This window comes from Penicillium solitum (genome assembly GCF_028829755.1).
Source record: "Penicillium solitum strain IBT 25940 chromosome Unknown utg000004l_segment0_segment0, whole genome shotgun sequence".
In the NCBI taxonomy this organism is placed as follows: Eukaryota; Fungi; Ascomycota; class Eurotiomycetes; order Eurotiales; family Aspergillaceae; genus Penicillium; species Penicillium solitum.
The window spans coordinates 3598236-3612713 of NW_027072124.1; the positions used below are offsets into that span (position 1 = coordinate 3598236).

The window sequence follows — 14478 nt, forward strand, 5'->3', positions numbered from 1 at the left end:
GCTGTCGCATTTTTCTTAAGACTTCACAGGTACTAGTCTTAATATCTGCAGCAGCAAAAATGTAGTAGATTATATCAGGAAATGAAGAAGGCACCAGCATGGGCCGACAGTATGGGCCAATCTGTATTCGGCTATGTCCTTGTCCATTGTATAAACCAAATTTCCTCTGAATTACAACAAAGCTAACTAACAAAAAATTGCATATTTGCCACCAGAGTACATAAAACATTTTCCACGCAATCCCGGAAATCAGTTCAACTGGCTAAAAGTTGCTAGTTATCAATAGCCGAAATGGTAAGAGATATCACGGCCCTCATTCGACTGCGCCAATGCTTCTGTTGTAGAGGGCCCAGGCGAGACGAAGCCTTGCTGCGGGAAGCTGCAAGGTCCCCTGGGATATTCTACTGGATAGGGTTGGAGGCCAGCAGTGATCGAAGGAGAAAAGTCGTGTGTGATTGCGGCGGGCCTGGTCGCGTCGGCATGAGCTATCGCTTCGCTTTCGCGTTTCCTCTTCAAACTGTACGGCGGCATTGATATCGGCATAGTCATGTCAAAACCACGTATGGTCTTAGGATCCGGTCTTGCGGAGTATTTGTTAGAAAATTGGCCCTGCACGTCATAGGGGTGGTCTAGAGGTGAGTGGGCCGGGGAATTTGATATGGGCGCAAATAATGCCGGTGGGGCATTGTTAATAGAGCCTGGCTTGACACATGCAGATGGGTTGTTGGAGATATTTGTGGATTCTGTATCAAAAGGGATACTATCTCCGTCATGTCTATTGTGTTTGGATGTGGTCCCCGCCGCTTCAGGTAGGTTCATGCGACAAATCCAAGTCTGACGTTGTCCATCTGCAAATCACAGTAAGCTTCCCGGAAGCAAATGTGACAAGACACTTATAATAACATACCGCTCTTCCCCTCCAATAACTCTACCTCTTCCTGTCGAACACGATATATCTCATCCAAGATGCATACTCGCTCTGCTGGGGCTATATACGAGCGAATTGGCTGGTCGGCCTCCTGTAGCTTTTTGGTGGTGATACCGTGGCTAGTACGCAGCTCACACAAAATATAAATTAGGAGCCTAATGCGCTCTATTGACGGTCAATGAATTTGATAGGCACCCAATTGGATACAGTTCTTACCCTCTTTGAGAAGATGGTCAGGCTCTCGGTGCCTCACTCCTGGAGGCCACCAGGGCGGCTTGGCCACCTCCGGGTCAAGCCGCTGAATGACCCCTGCGACGACGGCTCTCCCGTTGTACGGAAAACATACTTGTTTGCGGGGCTCCACCAGCTTAATATAGGCTTTCGCTAGGGCTCGGCAATTCGTCTGCCGTAGGTTTTGGAATGCCTTCGCGTAGTACTTCCGTAGCAAATGGCGGTCTTTGATAGATATCACGACTTCAGGTCTCCACATCTTGTTGGCCTCGCTCCAAACATTTCTTTTTATGCGTTCGCAGTTCAGTGTATCCCAGCGAGGCGAAGACTCTGTGTGGACAGGCTCTACCGTTGGCGGAAATAGACTAGCTGGTGGAAAATCTCGTGTGTGCCCTGTGTCGTCTAATCCTGTTTTGCGGGCAATGTGGATTATTTGTGGTGAGGGCGAAGGTTTTCTAATTACTGGCATGGTTTGGTGAAGTGATTCTGGCACGCCGAGATAAAATTAGTCATCTAATTGGAATCTTTATGCAGTTAATATCAAACCCACCTTGAGCTATTGGCGAACAAGGTTCTTCTGACATCGCGACTGCTTTCAAAAAGGTGTCCGCTAACCGTACAGACAGAGACCCCTGGAAGGTGTTGGCAATCGACTGAGAGCACTGCAAGTGAAGACTGCCCTCTATGTCGATAGAGATGTGCGCAAAGTGAAGACGACCCGATACACCCTCTATGGCTATAGGGGTGTGACAGGCCATTGGGTCATTGGTGTCGGCGTTCATAGTGGTTAGGGAGGGTTACCATAGATACCACGGACGGCGGATTCTCTAGATTGCATTTATAGTTGAATGTGACTTGCAAATCGCCTTGAGTGGGTCTTAAAATCAGCGGAATACACTGCTTGGACCCATAAACAAGGATCTTGCATTGATCTACAATTCCATTGAACCTGTCAGGCATGGGATGCTTCCTACTGGCCTGTCAAACAATGCGGATCTCCCTTGTCGCGCACCAATCTGTCATATTTTATCACCATAATGACTTAACCTTGTTCGTACCATCTCACATATATGGCTCACTTTTTGAAATTTTTTTACCCGTCTTAGCGCTGACAAAAAGAACGCCTGTCTCAATACAGTATACCGGGGGGTAGCAATAAGATAAGGGAACAAATAGTACCACTAGCTCAGGTAAATTCCGACGAACTAGATCGTCTGTCAATCCGGTTCCAAGCCATCTATCCCCACTTGTAGATCTTCGTTCGAGCTCGTCTTGACGGGTGCTAAAGTACCTTCCCACATTTTTAGCAAGCTGCATGTGCCCCCTTTCTAGATCACATCCTAACCTATTCGGTAAGCGAGCTGCCCAGCCCAGAACACATAGTAAAACCGGTAGATTGCAGCATGACATTGCATCGACGGTTGTCCATGTGAACTTTTTCATGTAGCCTCATGCTTTTTATGTGATGCATAGCCATTTTATAGAGTTTAGGGGGATTTAATAAATGAGTTTCATATAAATATATTTTTGGAGTTCAGCGATATATTCTTTTGATACCGTTACAACGCAAGTTTTCGATTTATTCGAAACTGATATACAACACTAAAACATGCTTGTCAATTGCTATCGGTAAGTAATGAAATTAAATAAAAACGTTGGTTGTTGGAATATAAGTGACAAGGGTGTCGCTTTTACTATGTGTTCTGGACTGTGTAGCTCGCTTACCGAATACGTTAAGTTTGACTACGGTTCAGGCAACAATTTGCGAACCAGACCAATTATATATGGTTGATTTAACGGTGCTCATCTCGAGTTATGGTTACCGCTGTGGCCTTGGTGAGTCCTAGGATTAGTTTCTGGTTTTTGCCTATAATCCCTAGAACATCTCAGATTTGAAAAACACATCGCACGCCTTATTCCATATCGTAAAGCGTCTCGACCAAGTTGGAAATCCCAGAAAACCCTGTATCAATAAATTAAATAAATTCATCCTTAGATGAGGCTCTCCAGCACAATTCTAAAAGAGCCACTACGTCACTACGCAGGAGGCTGAACTAGACCTGGATCTAACGTAATCGGTAACGAAGCGAGTGGCCCACCCATCCCAAAATGCATCCATGAATTAGCATTCTCCGACTTGGCCTGAGCGTCGAAGGGGGCGTCGAAGGCCCGACGGTGACAACCCTTCGTCTCCGCCTTATCGGTGTTAGAACCGCGCGACTTCACGAGCTAATTTGATGGAATTGACAGAAGTTGAAGTCACTTTCGACCCTTCTTCTCACGGCGGGCGGAACAACCCCGGTTCTTTTGGTCGGCGAAAAATTGGTATAGTAAAAAAGATCCTCTCCTTTGTTCCCGGTTCTCGAGACGCTATAATTACGAGCGCGCGTGGCTATACTTCACAGCTGTTGACTGCATTTTATGACGAGCGGAGAGGGTAGAAATCTGATCGATCAATATTCAATATTAGCTGAGAGAACTCATGGGAGTTCGTGTCGGAGAGTGTGGAGATGAGTCGAACTCTAGCATTAAATTAGGACTTGATAGTGCTGCAGCACTAAGTAGATTTCTTGTCCCGTATAGTAGTGCTGCGATCATACCTATTTAGGTAGAGAATTACCTAGATAGGAAAGCGATCAATAGTTTAATGCCAAGCACAAAATTCGCAGCACTTGTGGACGAAGCAGTATATATTTTTGATTGCCGATCATTGCCCCCATACGGTGATGGTTGCAGATCCGGTATATCTAGACTAACTCTTGAAAAATCAACATAACAAACCATTAAACTTCGGAATTGAGAACACGAATAATTGGACATATGTCATGACCTTCATATTTGCGACGAAATACCCGGATTGCTAGTTGGAAATAAAAAGGAAAATTGCTTCCTTGATGCTCATCTATGACCCTACGCAAAGAGTTCAGAGATAAAGATAAGTACCCTCGAAGCTATCACGGAGCTATTTGCATCAGGCAACCGAGGGAGTAACAGGCCTGTATTTCAAGCTGCTCACCACGAATTTAACCTTTTAACATGTTCAATATCAATAACCTTCCAAGGTTGGAAGTCTAGGCGTCCATGTAAGCGAGGGTCCCAGTGCGGGGGCGACGCAAGCTTACCATTTGTCGGGGAAAAGCGCCGTCATCCGGAGATCAGGACTTTAGCGAACCGTTTTGCTCCACATATCCACCGTTCCTACCGTTGTACTGCGCGATGGGTTCCAGTCGGGGATACTCAAAAAAAAGTTCCGGGATACCCAAAAGAAATTGATTATATCATCAAGCAATTTTAAGTAACTATCTCCTAGGTCTCGGAGCTAAGGGATAACTCAAAATTGCTTAATGATAGAATATTTATTTAATCTAATCATAACTAGCCTATTTTATTGTATAACTAGTTAATAATTCTATATAGTATATAGTTCGGTAGGACTTATAAGTTTACTATTAATTTTTATAAACCCTAAATATATATACTAGAATATATATTTATATATAGATACTCCTTCCTTACTACTATTACTTCCTTATTAGAATTAATACTCCTTCTCTATTAATTATTTCTCTTAGAGCCAATAGAAATATAGAAAATAAAGGAATATTACGAAAGTAACTATTATTAGGGTGGTATTAACGCTATATAGAGGATAGGGAGGGGTAAATAAAAGTCGGACAAAAAATGAAAATATTATTATAGTGGTTATATAATCAAGTAATTTTGAGTATCCCCGAGCTGGTGGCCCGTTATATCCTTAAGAATAAGTAGTATATGTGCATAGACCTCGCCCTTACTCGTGGGAGTGGAACAATAGATAAGCACTGATTGGTATGAGTTTCTCAGAGATAGACCCCTGACCCTAAAAATAATTGCGAAAACGGGACCTTCTCTCAACCGCCATGGATTGGCAGAAAACCTCTCTCATAATAAAAGAATGGCACCCTTACCCGTTTCTTGACGGGTTTGGGGTCCACAAAAAGCGGCAAGAGGTGAGCACTAAAACGGAAAGGGAAAGGTCTCGAGGGCCAGGCATTATCCGGTACATATGTACTTATATCCCATTCTTACCAGGGCTGGAGTTAGAAAGTGGCCATCTTCCCGGTAACAAGACTTGTAAAGAATGAGTTGAAACAAATGTACCTCGTGCCTTTATCCGAGGCAGTCTTACTAGGGCCAGTGGAAGAAAAGCTGAAAGAGGGATATTCGTACTATATCCAGCATATACAGTGGCGTATCATTAGTATTTGCACCCCAGTACTTCCGCTCCTGACCGCTCTTTGTATACCGCCTTCCTATTTCCACCCCCACAAACTAGTTAATTATACAGATTAGTTATTACCCCTATTCTCTATATTCTTTAATCCTTTACTACTTGTCAATCTAGCTGAGACTATGCCGCACCGTGTGGAAGAGGTTATTAAATATGAAGGCTGGCATACTAGCTACTAAGTAGATAGGAATTCAGGGGGTTTATACTGGCAGAAAAAATAGTGGGTCTTATGTACTGGGGTGCAAATACTAATGATCACTGACTGTACCTGTACTCAACCCAGGTGTTACTATCATCTTTATTACGCGTGTCTGAATCTCATGTTGGATGTAATAACCAACTAGTTAACTATCAAGTCTTCACGAGTAACCTGGGGAAAAAAGTGGTACCTCGGCTCGTCGCCAAGAAAACTGTTAATAATAGAGACTTTCAATTGTCCCTATCCCAAACATCTATTCCATTTCACCCTCAATCTCCATGGATACCTCAATCTCAACTTCGGCATGCCTTCTACTCGGTTCGCTGCCTTTACTAGTTCTCTCGGAATGGAAATCCAGATCACACACGGGTACCGCGGTATTCAAAATGCTCTCTTCACTGGCTTTCCTTAGCAGCCCATTTCTTCTACCATCTACAGAGTGGTCAGATTACCGTCGTCTCATCACCATCGGTCTTGCCTTTTCCTTGCTGGGTGACTTTTTCCTTATTCCTTCGCACCGTGAATTTCATGGCCTGGACAGCAAAACCCAATCCGACAAATCGGAACCACAAGGAAAAGTATCCATATCTTTCCAACTCGGTATCGTCGCCTTCGCTGCAGCGCATATAGCCTACACTGTAGCATTCCTGCAGGATTCCAGTGAAACCTCCTGGACGACTTTTACCGCCACGTTCGTAGCGACTCTGGCTGCTGCAAAATGGTTGGGTGTCATATACCCTCCACCACATTCCTCTCCCCAGACAAATGTACTGGATCTCGACATTGCCCCGGATATGAAGCCATTGGTTTCGGTTTATGCGGTTATCATTGGTACAATGTTTGCTGCTGCTACTTCCACCTCACCGTTGATTGTCCCAACCGACTGGTGGCACTCGCGAGGCCTGGGAGCTGCTATGTTTGTTGTGAGTGACCTTTTTGTGGCGAAGAATGCCTTTGGGAGATCTTCTGGACCGAAGAGTGGTGGGTGGTTTGGGATCTTTGTGGGTTATGCGCTTTATTTCTGGGCTCAGATGGTTATTGCTGCAACAGTGCCAGCATAATGGCTTGCATGGACTAGCAGTGAGCTAGGATATTTCATGGAGATATCCAAGCTGTGCCGAGGGTAGATCTCGCCATAACCCTCAACGCGAGTCCAAATCTGGATTTGGCTACTCTGTATATAAGAGACTTCTTGAATATTTTCTGACCTTCCGCATTGTCCGACAACAATTACCTGTTTGTATATAAAGAGAGTACGCGGGGTTTCACCGTGCTGTGCTTTGATAGTTGTGTCGTATATACGGGTATAGATAGAATATCAATGCTAGGGTGAGCCACGACCCGGGGAGACGGATGTCTTACGTATAGCCCAATAGCCCACCTTTGGATTCTACTTGCCATGCTAGGTATTTTGTACAATATTCTTTCCCACAAAGACAAGCGAGATAGAATGACATTATATCAGTACAAAGAAGAGAAGTCTACAGAGAGGTCGATATGCAGAGTGAAAATGAGATTAATTAAATAGTTGGAGCAGCCGAGCTCTAGACTATGAATTTGCCAATTAGAACATCCACAAGGAAAAAGAACATGATGCATGATAATGGTTCTGCGGTTCCAACGCTCCTCCTTCCCTTTCCCCCTTCCCTGACATTCTGCTCCTTCAGCCAATTGATGATTTGACCTTCTTCTCATTATCCCCTGCGCTTTGTCCTGTATGGCGCATTCTTGAAACTATACCATGAGAGGCAATTTGTTTGGAAGTTAATGATAGAGGACAGATCATGTCCGGCTGGATTGGTATTGGGCATATACGGAAGCAACCGAGGATTCTCCCATGAGTGGAAACGGTGACCCTGCAAGTTCCCTAGAGTGACGCGGAGAGAAGAGATCATGGCTGCATCTTAGGGAAGTCCGACCCAGAAATAGCTTCGTGTTGGCGTCTGTTGTCGCGAATGTTGTGCAAATCAAAGATAGTTTCTATCAATCTGCAGGTTGAGATCAGGTAGGAGGAGATGTGATCTTTGCTTGGAGATATACCGCTTTAAGAAGGGGTATGCGTGGTAAAAGGATATAGATGATATATATGATAATTATAGGCAGTGAAGGGGGTTATGACATGATGATGAGAAAGGAATGGTAAGTTGGAAAACCCATGAGAAGGGGATTGGCTTGCTTTATAACTAGTTAGTTATGTGCTGGGCTGGAAGAAGGTCTGAGAAGTGAGGCAAATGCAAATATGCTTAGTTACATTGTATCAATGATCAGCCATCATAGCGCCGTTCGTGCATGTAATTACAGTCAGGAATGATCTTTCAGTGAGTTATCCGGGTTTCTAAAGTCAGAAGCAAGTGAGTTGAAAAAAACAGCTCCAACGGTCTTGGAGTGACACGGAGAAGCCGAGTCGTTGTGGAGATAAGCCAGCTAGCATAGTGTTCTCTAGGTATACGCAAGTACACGCAACCCAAGATCCTCTGGAGTAAGTGGCAAATGGCGGATAACTTTTCCGATCTGGGTGGCAGTGTCTCAGGAGAGACTCATAGGTATAGTTGTACAGGACATACTTTCGATACGAACACATAATCCATCAAATCTAGTAATCTGTAGTTTCAATTGACGACGCAATTGGAATCGAAAACATCAAAAGCTATCTCAATCTATGTGCAGTCCATATCCGGAAACGACCGAGGCCGAGGTGATATACCTCGGTCAGCTGTCCATCAATTGCAGCTTTTATGAACAAACTAGAACAAACAGGGGAACAAGGAATAGCCTTGGAGGATAGACCAGGATCAAAGACCATGATCATGATCATGATCAGATGAAAAGGGTTAGATCAACCAACATCAATCATCACCAAGACCATATACAAAGACATCAAACAGGAAACAAGTTCATTGGAAGAGTATTAAGGGGAAGGAGGAGCGTTGAAACCGCCGAAACACAACCAAAACGGAAAAAAAAGAATATCAAAAGACAAACAAAAGCCTGTATCGAAGCCGAACCAGCCAAGTCCAGCATACAGCCCATTCACAGAAAAGAAAAAACACACCAAGCGCCCGACATAGGAAAAACCGCCAGTTACGGCACAATTTGTAAAAGTATAAGACACGAACCGAATGCAAAATGAAAAGATGGATACATATGCAAAGGAATAGGGGGGAAGGTGTATTGGGGGGAAGGGTAAAATTGCAGGTACAAAAAGAATGGCAGGCCTATCTACCACTCAATTTGTAGCTTGGTCGGGACAAGATGGTTTCAAAGGCAATAAACCAAGTCATCTACTTCGCAGAGACGTGACCAGCACGGCCACGCTCCTCCTCCTCGTAGCCGTTGTTGTGCTCGGACTCGAGTTCTTCGTCAGTGGGACTGTGCATGCCGCTGGGGGGTTCCTGGAGAGATTGGCGGCTGCGGGCCATCTGTATGAAGCGCATTAGTACGAGTTACACTGAATAAAGCCGCGCTGCATATCCAGCGATTGGGGGAGGTAACTTACCCAAGCACGCACACCTCCGATCAATCCGAGACTGTAACCAGTAGCGAAATCCTCATTACGACGCGAGCCCATGGGGCTATCTGCGCGGTTGTGCTCCGCACCCACACGCGACAGGTGCGACTTGCTGCCACCAGTGGGGCTGGTGAGGGGTCCACGCATGCCCCAGTCCATGCTGTTGCGGGCGCTGGGCGCGGGGCTGTTGGGGCGGCTGTTCTGCCAGATCTGGCGCAATTCACGGCCGAGCTCTTGACCGGTCATGGTCCAGTTGTTGCGGATGTTGTTACGCAGCTCGACGACATGACGCTTGATTTCGAGCTCGTTCTTCTTCAGCCAGGATACGTTTAGTTCTTGGCGGGAGGCGCCACGCTTGAATTGACGGGAAATGTATTGGTCGTAGTCGCGGACAACCCTACAGATAGATATAATTAGCTCTGGTCTGTTGAATTCAGCATGGGAAGCGGAACATACCGTGTGATGATACCAGTGGTACTGACACCCTCTGTGCGCTGCGTCACCAGGAACTTGCCCTGCTCCTTGATAGAACCGTAGATGTCATCACCCTCCGCGGCCTCGTAGGGCAGATCGTCGTGAGCAACGTAGTCAATCTCGTGCTCAGACAGGAACTCCGGTGTCACAATCCATGGACAGCAGGGGATGACCTCGTCAACCCACTTGCAGTGACGGATAGTTTCCGCGCGCTCGGCGCCGCTGAGCACCGTCAGACCCTTGCGCAGGTGTGTCTCCTCGTCGCCAGTAACACCGACAATCAGATAAGTATCGGGGAAGGCCTTCTTAGCCTGCTCGAGCTGTCTCATATGGCTAGAAAGTGATAGTCAGCCACCATTACCCAATTGAGCAAGCCTGAAACCGGAATAAAATTGGGGGCCGAAATTAAAACTTGGTCTGCTCGTGTGATCACCTACCCAAGATGGAACAAATCAAATACACCGTCCGCATATACGCGTACTGAGCGGCCCGTTGGAGGAGGATTAGTGCGATAACCGACGGGGTCCTGCAAGCGCCCAAAGACCGGGGGAGCCATCTGCTCCTCTGTAACAGGCTCATCGTCTTCGGCTTCGGGCAAATCAATATGTAAACCGGGGCGCGACCGAGGGCCACCCTCAATATCGCTGCTGGCGACAGTTGTCTCGGATGGCTCGCCGGGGTCTTCCTTGGTGATGGTCGGCTCGACCCCGTTCACCTCGGTGTGGCTTGCGGCATCGGCGGCGGCAGCCTTGCGGGCCCGCTTAGAAGGATGGCGGGTACCATTGGTGCTGTGGGAGGCGGCATTGGGTCCTGTTGAGTCGTCGCCGCCTTCTTCGCCGGACGCGTCGCGTGAAGATGGCTGGAGGTCGGCTGTGACGTTCTTGGGGACGGGCGCGGGAAGGTGAGAGGCGCTGCGCTTGCGCTTGCCGGCGGGGGAAGTAGATGGCGACATTATGTATTTTTGGGCCCTGGAGAATAAATGAGGGAGTTCTTCCTAGGGAAATGAATGAAAGGTTGGGAGGGGGGAGAGAATCAGGGAGAGAATTAATGCTGAACCCTGAATGACGGCAACCCGGTTTTAGGGGAAACTGGTAATTTTCTGTTTGGGGAAAGAGTGGGGGCGCAACTCCGCTGTTTTAAGCCACAGTTCCAGGAGTCTAGAGTGTACGGGGGTTGAATCTTACAATACGAAGAATTGCAAATAGGGGCTTAACATTGCAAATTAAGTCTTGGCATCATGTGTGGTTACACTGACCACGTGTGGATTAGGTACAACCCTGGGAGGTACAGGGGGTAGTATATCACCACTCCATCGTCCTACTCCATTACTTTATTACACTATCAATGGCATTAGAATTGGAATTGCATAGTTCCCACCCTACCCCTGGATTTTACCTACGTCAGCAAACATCCATGACTTTCTCTCTCAAAACTCCGTTGCTTAAAATAGAATAAAAACAACATCTACCAAGGTACAAAGAAAACGCTGAATGCATCCCGATATACGCCAAAGGGTATGTAAATGACCATGGCCATTGCCCATTGCTCACCCTGACGAAATCTCAATCAATACCCAACTCTACCAGCTTGCGCCCCTAGCAAGTACTCATTCTCGTATAGACCAGACCACAGATCAATGACCGTAGGTAGGGAATAGACCGGGGATTAAGAGAAAGAAGAAACCCCGAAATAAAAATCGGATGGAGAAGTGTAAGTAAATGGGCTCGTCAATAGCGGGCATTTTCTGCGGTATCTCGTTGTGGTGATGGCATAAAGTAAGAAACGTGTTCATAAGGCCCCTTTGGCTCCCGGCGAAGGGCTCTCTTTCAACATCGACCCTCCATGGAAATTCAAAGCTCTTGTCTTTCATCTCATTCAATTCCGTCTGAGTCTCTTTGCCGCATGTCCCGTCTTTGACAAATATCCATTTCAAGTCGAAGGTGTTTAAAAAAAAAGGTGTAAACAGGCTCGGGACCAGAGCCCAACGATAACTAATCGCAAAACAAAGAAAAAGGGAGGAAAAAACAGGGCATAGATCGTGGAGTCAGGGGGTGGGGGAAGGCTCGTTGGCAATGGGCAAGGAAAACAAAACCAGAGTGAAACCAAAACAGGGAGGACCAATCGAAAGACTGTTCATAAGTTCATAGTCTACGATGCGGACTTCTCTTTCTCGGCGTCAGTGGAGGCCGGGGATTCGGATATTTGAGCAGAACCGCTGCCATTCTCCTGTTTCCCCTGAGGACCCGGGGTGGCCTGGCGGTCATTCCGGGTGCCCGATTCGTGCTGCACCTGGTTGGTAAGGTCCTCGTCCTCGTCCTCCTCCGTCTGGTCAAAAAGCTCCTCGTCGTTCTGACCCGTGATGACCTCAGTGCCATCGCCCAGGAGGATGATGCGGCCCGAACGGACACTGAAACCACGGGAACGCTCCATTTCCAAGTCATATTCATCCGGGGTATCCTCGAACTGGTTCCGGATCCCGGGGCCGCGGAACTCGGCTGCACGAACTGGCCGTCAGCACGAAGAAGTGGGGATGCTTTCGGGTTCCTCGGGAGACTTGCCGTACTCGGGCGGAGCACAAGGTCCATCCCCGTTCGCAACCCGCTCTGCAATCTGGTTATACCACTCCTCCTTGGTCTTGCCTTGTAGGAGTCCGATGACGGTCATGGTCATGTTGTCACATCCAACACCGCCGGTTTCACTGTTGGAGGCAAGGCAGTTGTCCATCATGTTCTCGGAGATCTGGGCGAGGGGCTGCTTCGCAGCAATGCCTCTGCGGACAAACTCAACCACAGCCTGGGAAGACTGGCAATCCCAGATACCTGTAGATAGGTTAACATATAGACTAGCGAGGGGGGTGCAATAGCAGAAGACATACCATCACAGGCAATCACCAGGAACTCATCATCATCCGTCAGCTCGTGAACAGTCACATCGGGGTACGCGGTGACGATCTGCTGTTCGGGGAGAGAGCTCAGGGCTCTTCTTGAATTCAAAGTCACCGATAGCACGGGACAGGGCAAGGTTGCCATTGACACGACCGAAGTCGACGAAGCCGCCAGCAGCGGTGATACGAGCCTTCTCGCCTATTGTAATTATTTGTCAGACCCGATCTTGTTTTATATAGCGGCCTGTATGATTCCATGTACTTACCCTCGTTCTGGGGCTTGTGGTCGAATGAAAGGGGCTTGGCACGTCCCTTGACACCCAAGACGGATCGTGAATCACCAGCGTTGGCCTATGACCAGTCAGTTTGAAATTCCTCAATCCGATATTGTTTTTTTTTCTCTCTTCAAGATCATAACATACCACCCAGATCTTCTTCTGTGAGATAATGGCCGTGGAAGCAGTACAGCCGGACACCTCCTCCTCATAACGGGGGTCTGGACCCAAGTCAGCGAACCATCATGTACCTCGGTTATAACAACAGCACAAACCTTCCAAAATAGCCCTATCCGTCGCGAGGAAACCATCCTTCAGGGCTTGTTCAATATCGCCCTTGGCGAAAGCATCCTGTCGGGAGACGATCTTGTGCAGGTTCTCGCCGGTGAACAATGCCACCTTGTCTCCACCGTGGCCATCGTACACACCAAAGAAGGCGAGGCGGTGTTCCGGATCCGTCGGTTTGTCGGTGATGCCGGTATACTTTGCCTGGAGGTCAAGGATTGTAGCGTGGGCGTCCTCCATGCTGATTCGCCAGCCCTGCATGGCCGACACACCATACACGCAGCAATCATCCCCGCCCTCGGACGATGTCTGTAAGTGAAAAAAGATAACACGTTAGTTACACTCGATGCTTTTCCACGACATATGCAAGGTTGCCTGGTAGGATTGCGATTCCAGTTCGTTGCTGGATGAACCACCCCCACTACCCAGCTGAACTACCCAGGACCCCGCATGGCAACCCGAGGAAGATTCCTCCGAGCGACAGCACGGACTATTTGTTCAACTGGAAGACCAGAGAGAGACTCGGTCTATAACTCCCTGATCCTGGGGTATGACAAAAGCCAAGAAAGGGGGGTGTGTTTCAAGGCCATAGAAGACACATTGGAGGGTCACAATGGGCCAGTGTGGGGTGTGAATCAAAAAAGCGAAATATCTCACCTTTTCGACCACCGGCTCCGATAGGGTTTGACCCATATTGGCAAAGATTGAATAATTCGGGTGGGGGAGGTGGTGAGATCGAGGTTTCCGGTTCGAAGTGTGGAAAATGCTGGAGGTGCTGGAGGTGCTGTAGGGAAAGGGTCAGATGAGGGCGCAGGGCTTTCAGCGCGTCTGGGTCCCGCGATAAGTGGGGAACGGACGGATGATGGATTTCTTGCCTCTGTACTTTTGTTTTTTAAAACAGGATAGGAATTCTGTAAAGAGATGAAGATTGGAAAGACAATTTCAAGGAAGCTTATGAGAGAAAGTCCGAGTCCTGCCCAGGTGAGAAGACCTCGCAGAGATTTCCTGGTATTGCGTTTACCGCTTTTGTTACGCCGTGCTCTATATAGTCACGTGAGGGGGGATCGGACTGGTGTATAGGGAGTTTTGAAAGGAGTTGGGGATTTGAGAGATTATTTCTTATAAGAAAGTATTTAGTGTATATAGCCCATAGCATCTGTATAGTATTTTGTACGTTGTATCTCATTATTGAGGCTGAAGGGTAAGTAAATAGGGGCTATGTAGACACAGTAGTCACTGTACAGTCACGCCATAGTGAAGATGCCTGACTTTCAAACTTGGGAAATCTACTCTATTCTATTTCATTTGTAGAGAATAACTTTCTTTCTCTTTGGTCTCGCGGACTCTATCTACTTGCGTATAATGTGTGTGTATAATGTTATAATTACTGTGAAGGCGGAGAACCAAGCGGTGAATCCTAGTGC

General features: G+C 47.2%; 4 protein-coding genes across 4 annotated transcripts; 1 reads left to right on the forward strand and 3 right to left on the reverse strand.

Annotated features, from left to right (window-relative positions):
* Positions 1 to 279: 279 nt before the first annotated feature.
* Positions 280 to 1941, reverse strand: N7455_007382 (DUF2841 domain-containing protein; the record flags this gene model as incomplete). The annotated part of the gene is made up of 4 exons (XM_040956133.2): positions 280 to 848; positions 908 to 1093; positions 1145 to 1645; positions 1710 to 1941. The coding sequence occupies 4 exons, from the start codon at positions 1939 to 1941 to the stop codon at positions 280 to 282; spliced, it is 1488 nt and encodes a 495-aa protein (XP_040813438.2).
* A 4073-nt stretch (positions 1942 to 6014) lies between these two features.
* N7455_007383 (lysoplasmalogenase) lies at positions 6015 to 6689 on the forward strand (the record flags this gene model as incomplete). Its single annotated transcript, XM_040956070.2, has 1 exon — positions 6015 to 6689. The coding sequence occupies one exon, from the start codon at positions 6015 to 6017 to the stop codon at positions 6687 to 6689; it is 675 nt and encodes a 224-aa protein (XP_040813509.2).
* Positions 6690 to 8909: 2220 nt separating this feature from the next.
* On the reverse strand, positions 8910 to 10562 carry N7455_007384 (choline-phosphate cytidylyltransferase; the record flags this gene model as incomplete). The annotated part of the gene is made up of 4 exons (XM_040956036.2): positions 8910 to 9047; positions 9125 to 9533; positions 9593 to 9943; positions 10048 to 10562. The coding sequence occupies 4 exons, from the start codon at positions 10560 to 10562 to the stop codon at positions 8910 to 8912; spliced, it is 1413 nt and encodes a 470-aa protein (XP_040813546.1).
* Positions 10563 to 10938: 376 nt separating this feature from the next.
* N7455_007385 (PP2C family serine/threonine-protein phosphatase) lies at positions 10939 to 13842 on the reverse strand. Its single transcript, XM_065605614.1, has 8 exons — positions 13712 to 13842; positions 13045 to 13363; positions 12917 to 12990; positions 12761 to 12845; positions 12610 to 12693; positions 12486 to 12587; positions 12187 to 12429; positions 10939 to 12105 (listed from the first exon to the last, which is right to left on the reverse strand). Exons 1-8 carry the CDS (start codon positions 13745 to 13747, stop codon positions 11759 to 11761), a joined length of 1290 nt encoding a protein of 429 aa, XP_065461468.1. The 5' UTR covers positions 13748 to 13842; the 3' UTR covers positions 10939 to 11758.
* Positions 13843 to 14478: the final 636 nt, after the last annotated feature.

Coding starts and splice junctions, on each gene's coding strand:
- N7455_007385 (XM_065605614.1), bottom strand. CDS start 13,747: ATGGGTCAAACCCTATCGGAGCCGGTGGTCGAAAAG. Junction 12,991..13,044: donor GGATAGGGCTATTTTGGAAG/GTTTGTGCTGTT, acceptor ACTTGGGTCCAG/ACCCCCGTTATGAGGAGGAG. Junction 12,846..12,916: donor CACAGAAGAAGATCTGGGTG/GTATGTTATGAT, acceptor GACTGGTCATAG/GCCAACGCTGGTGATTCACG.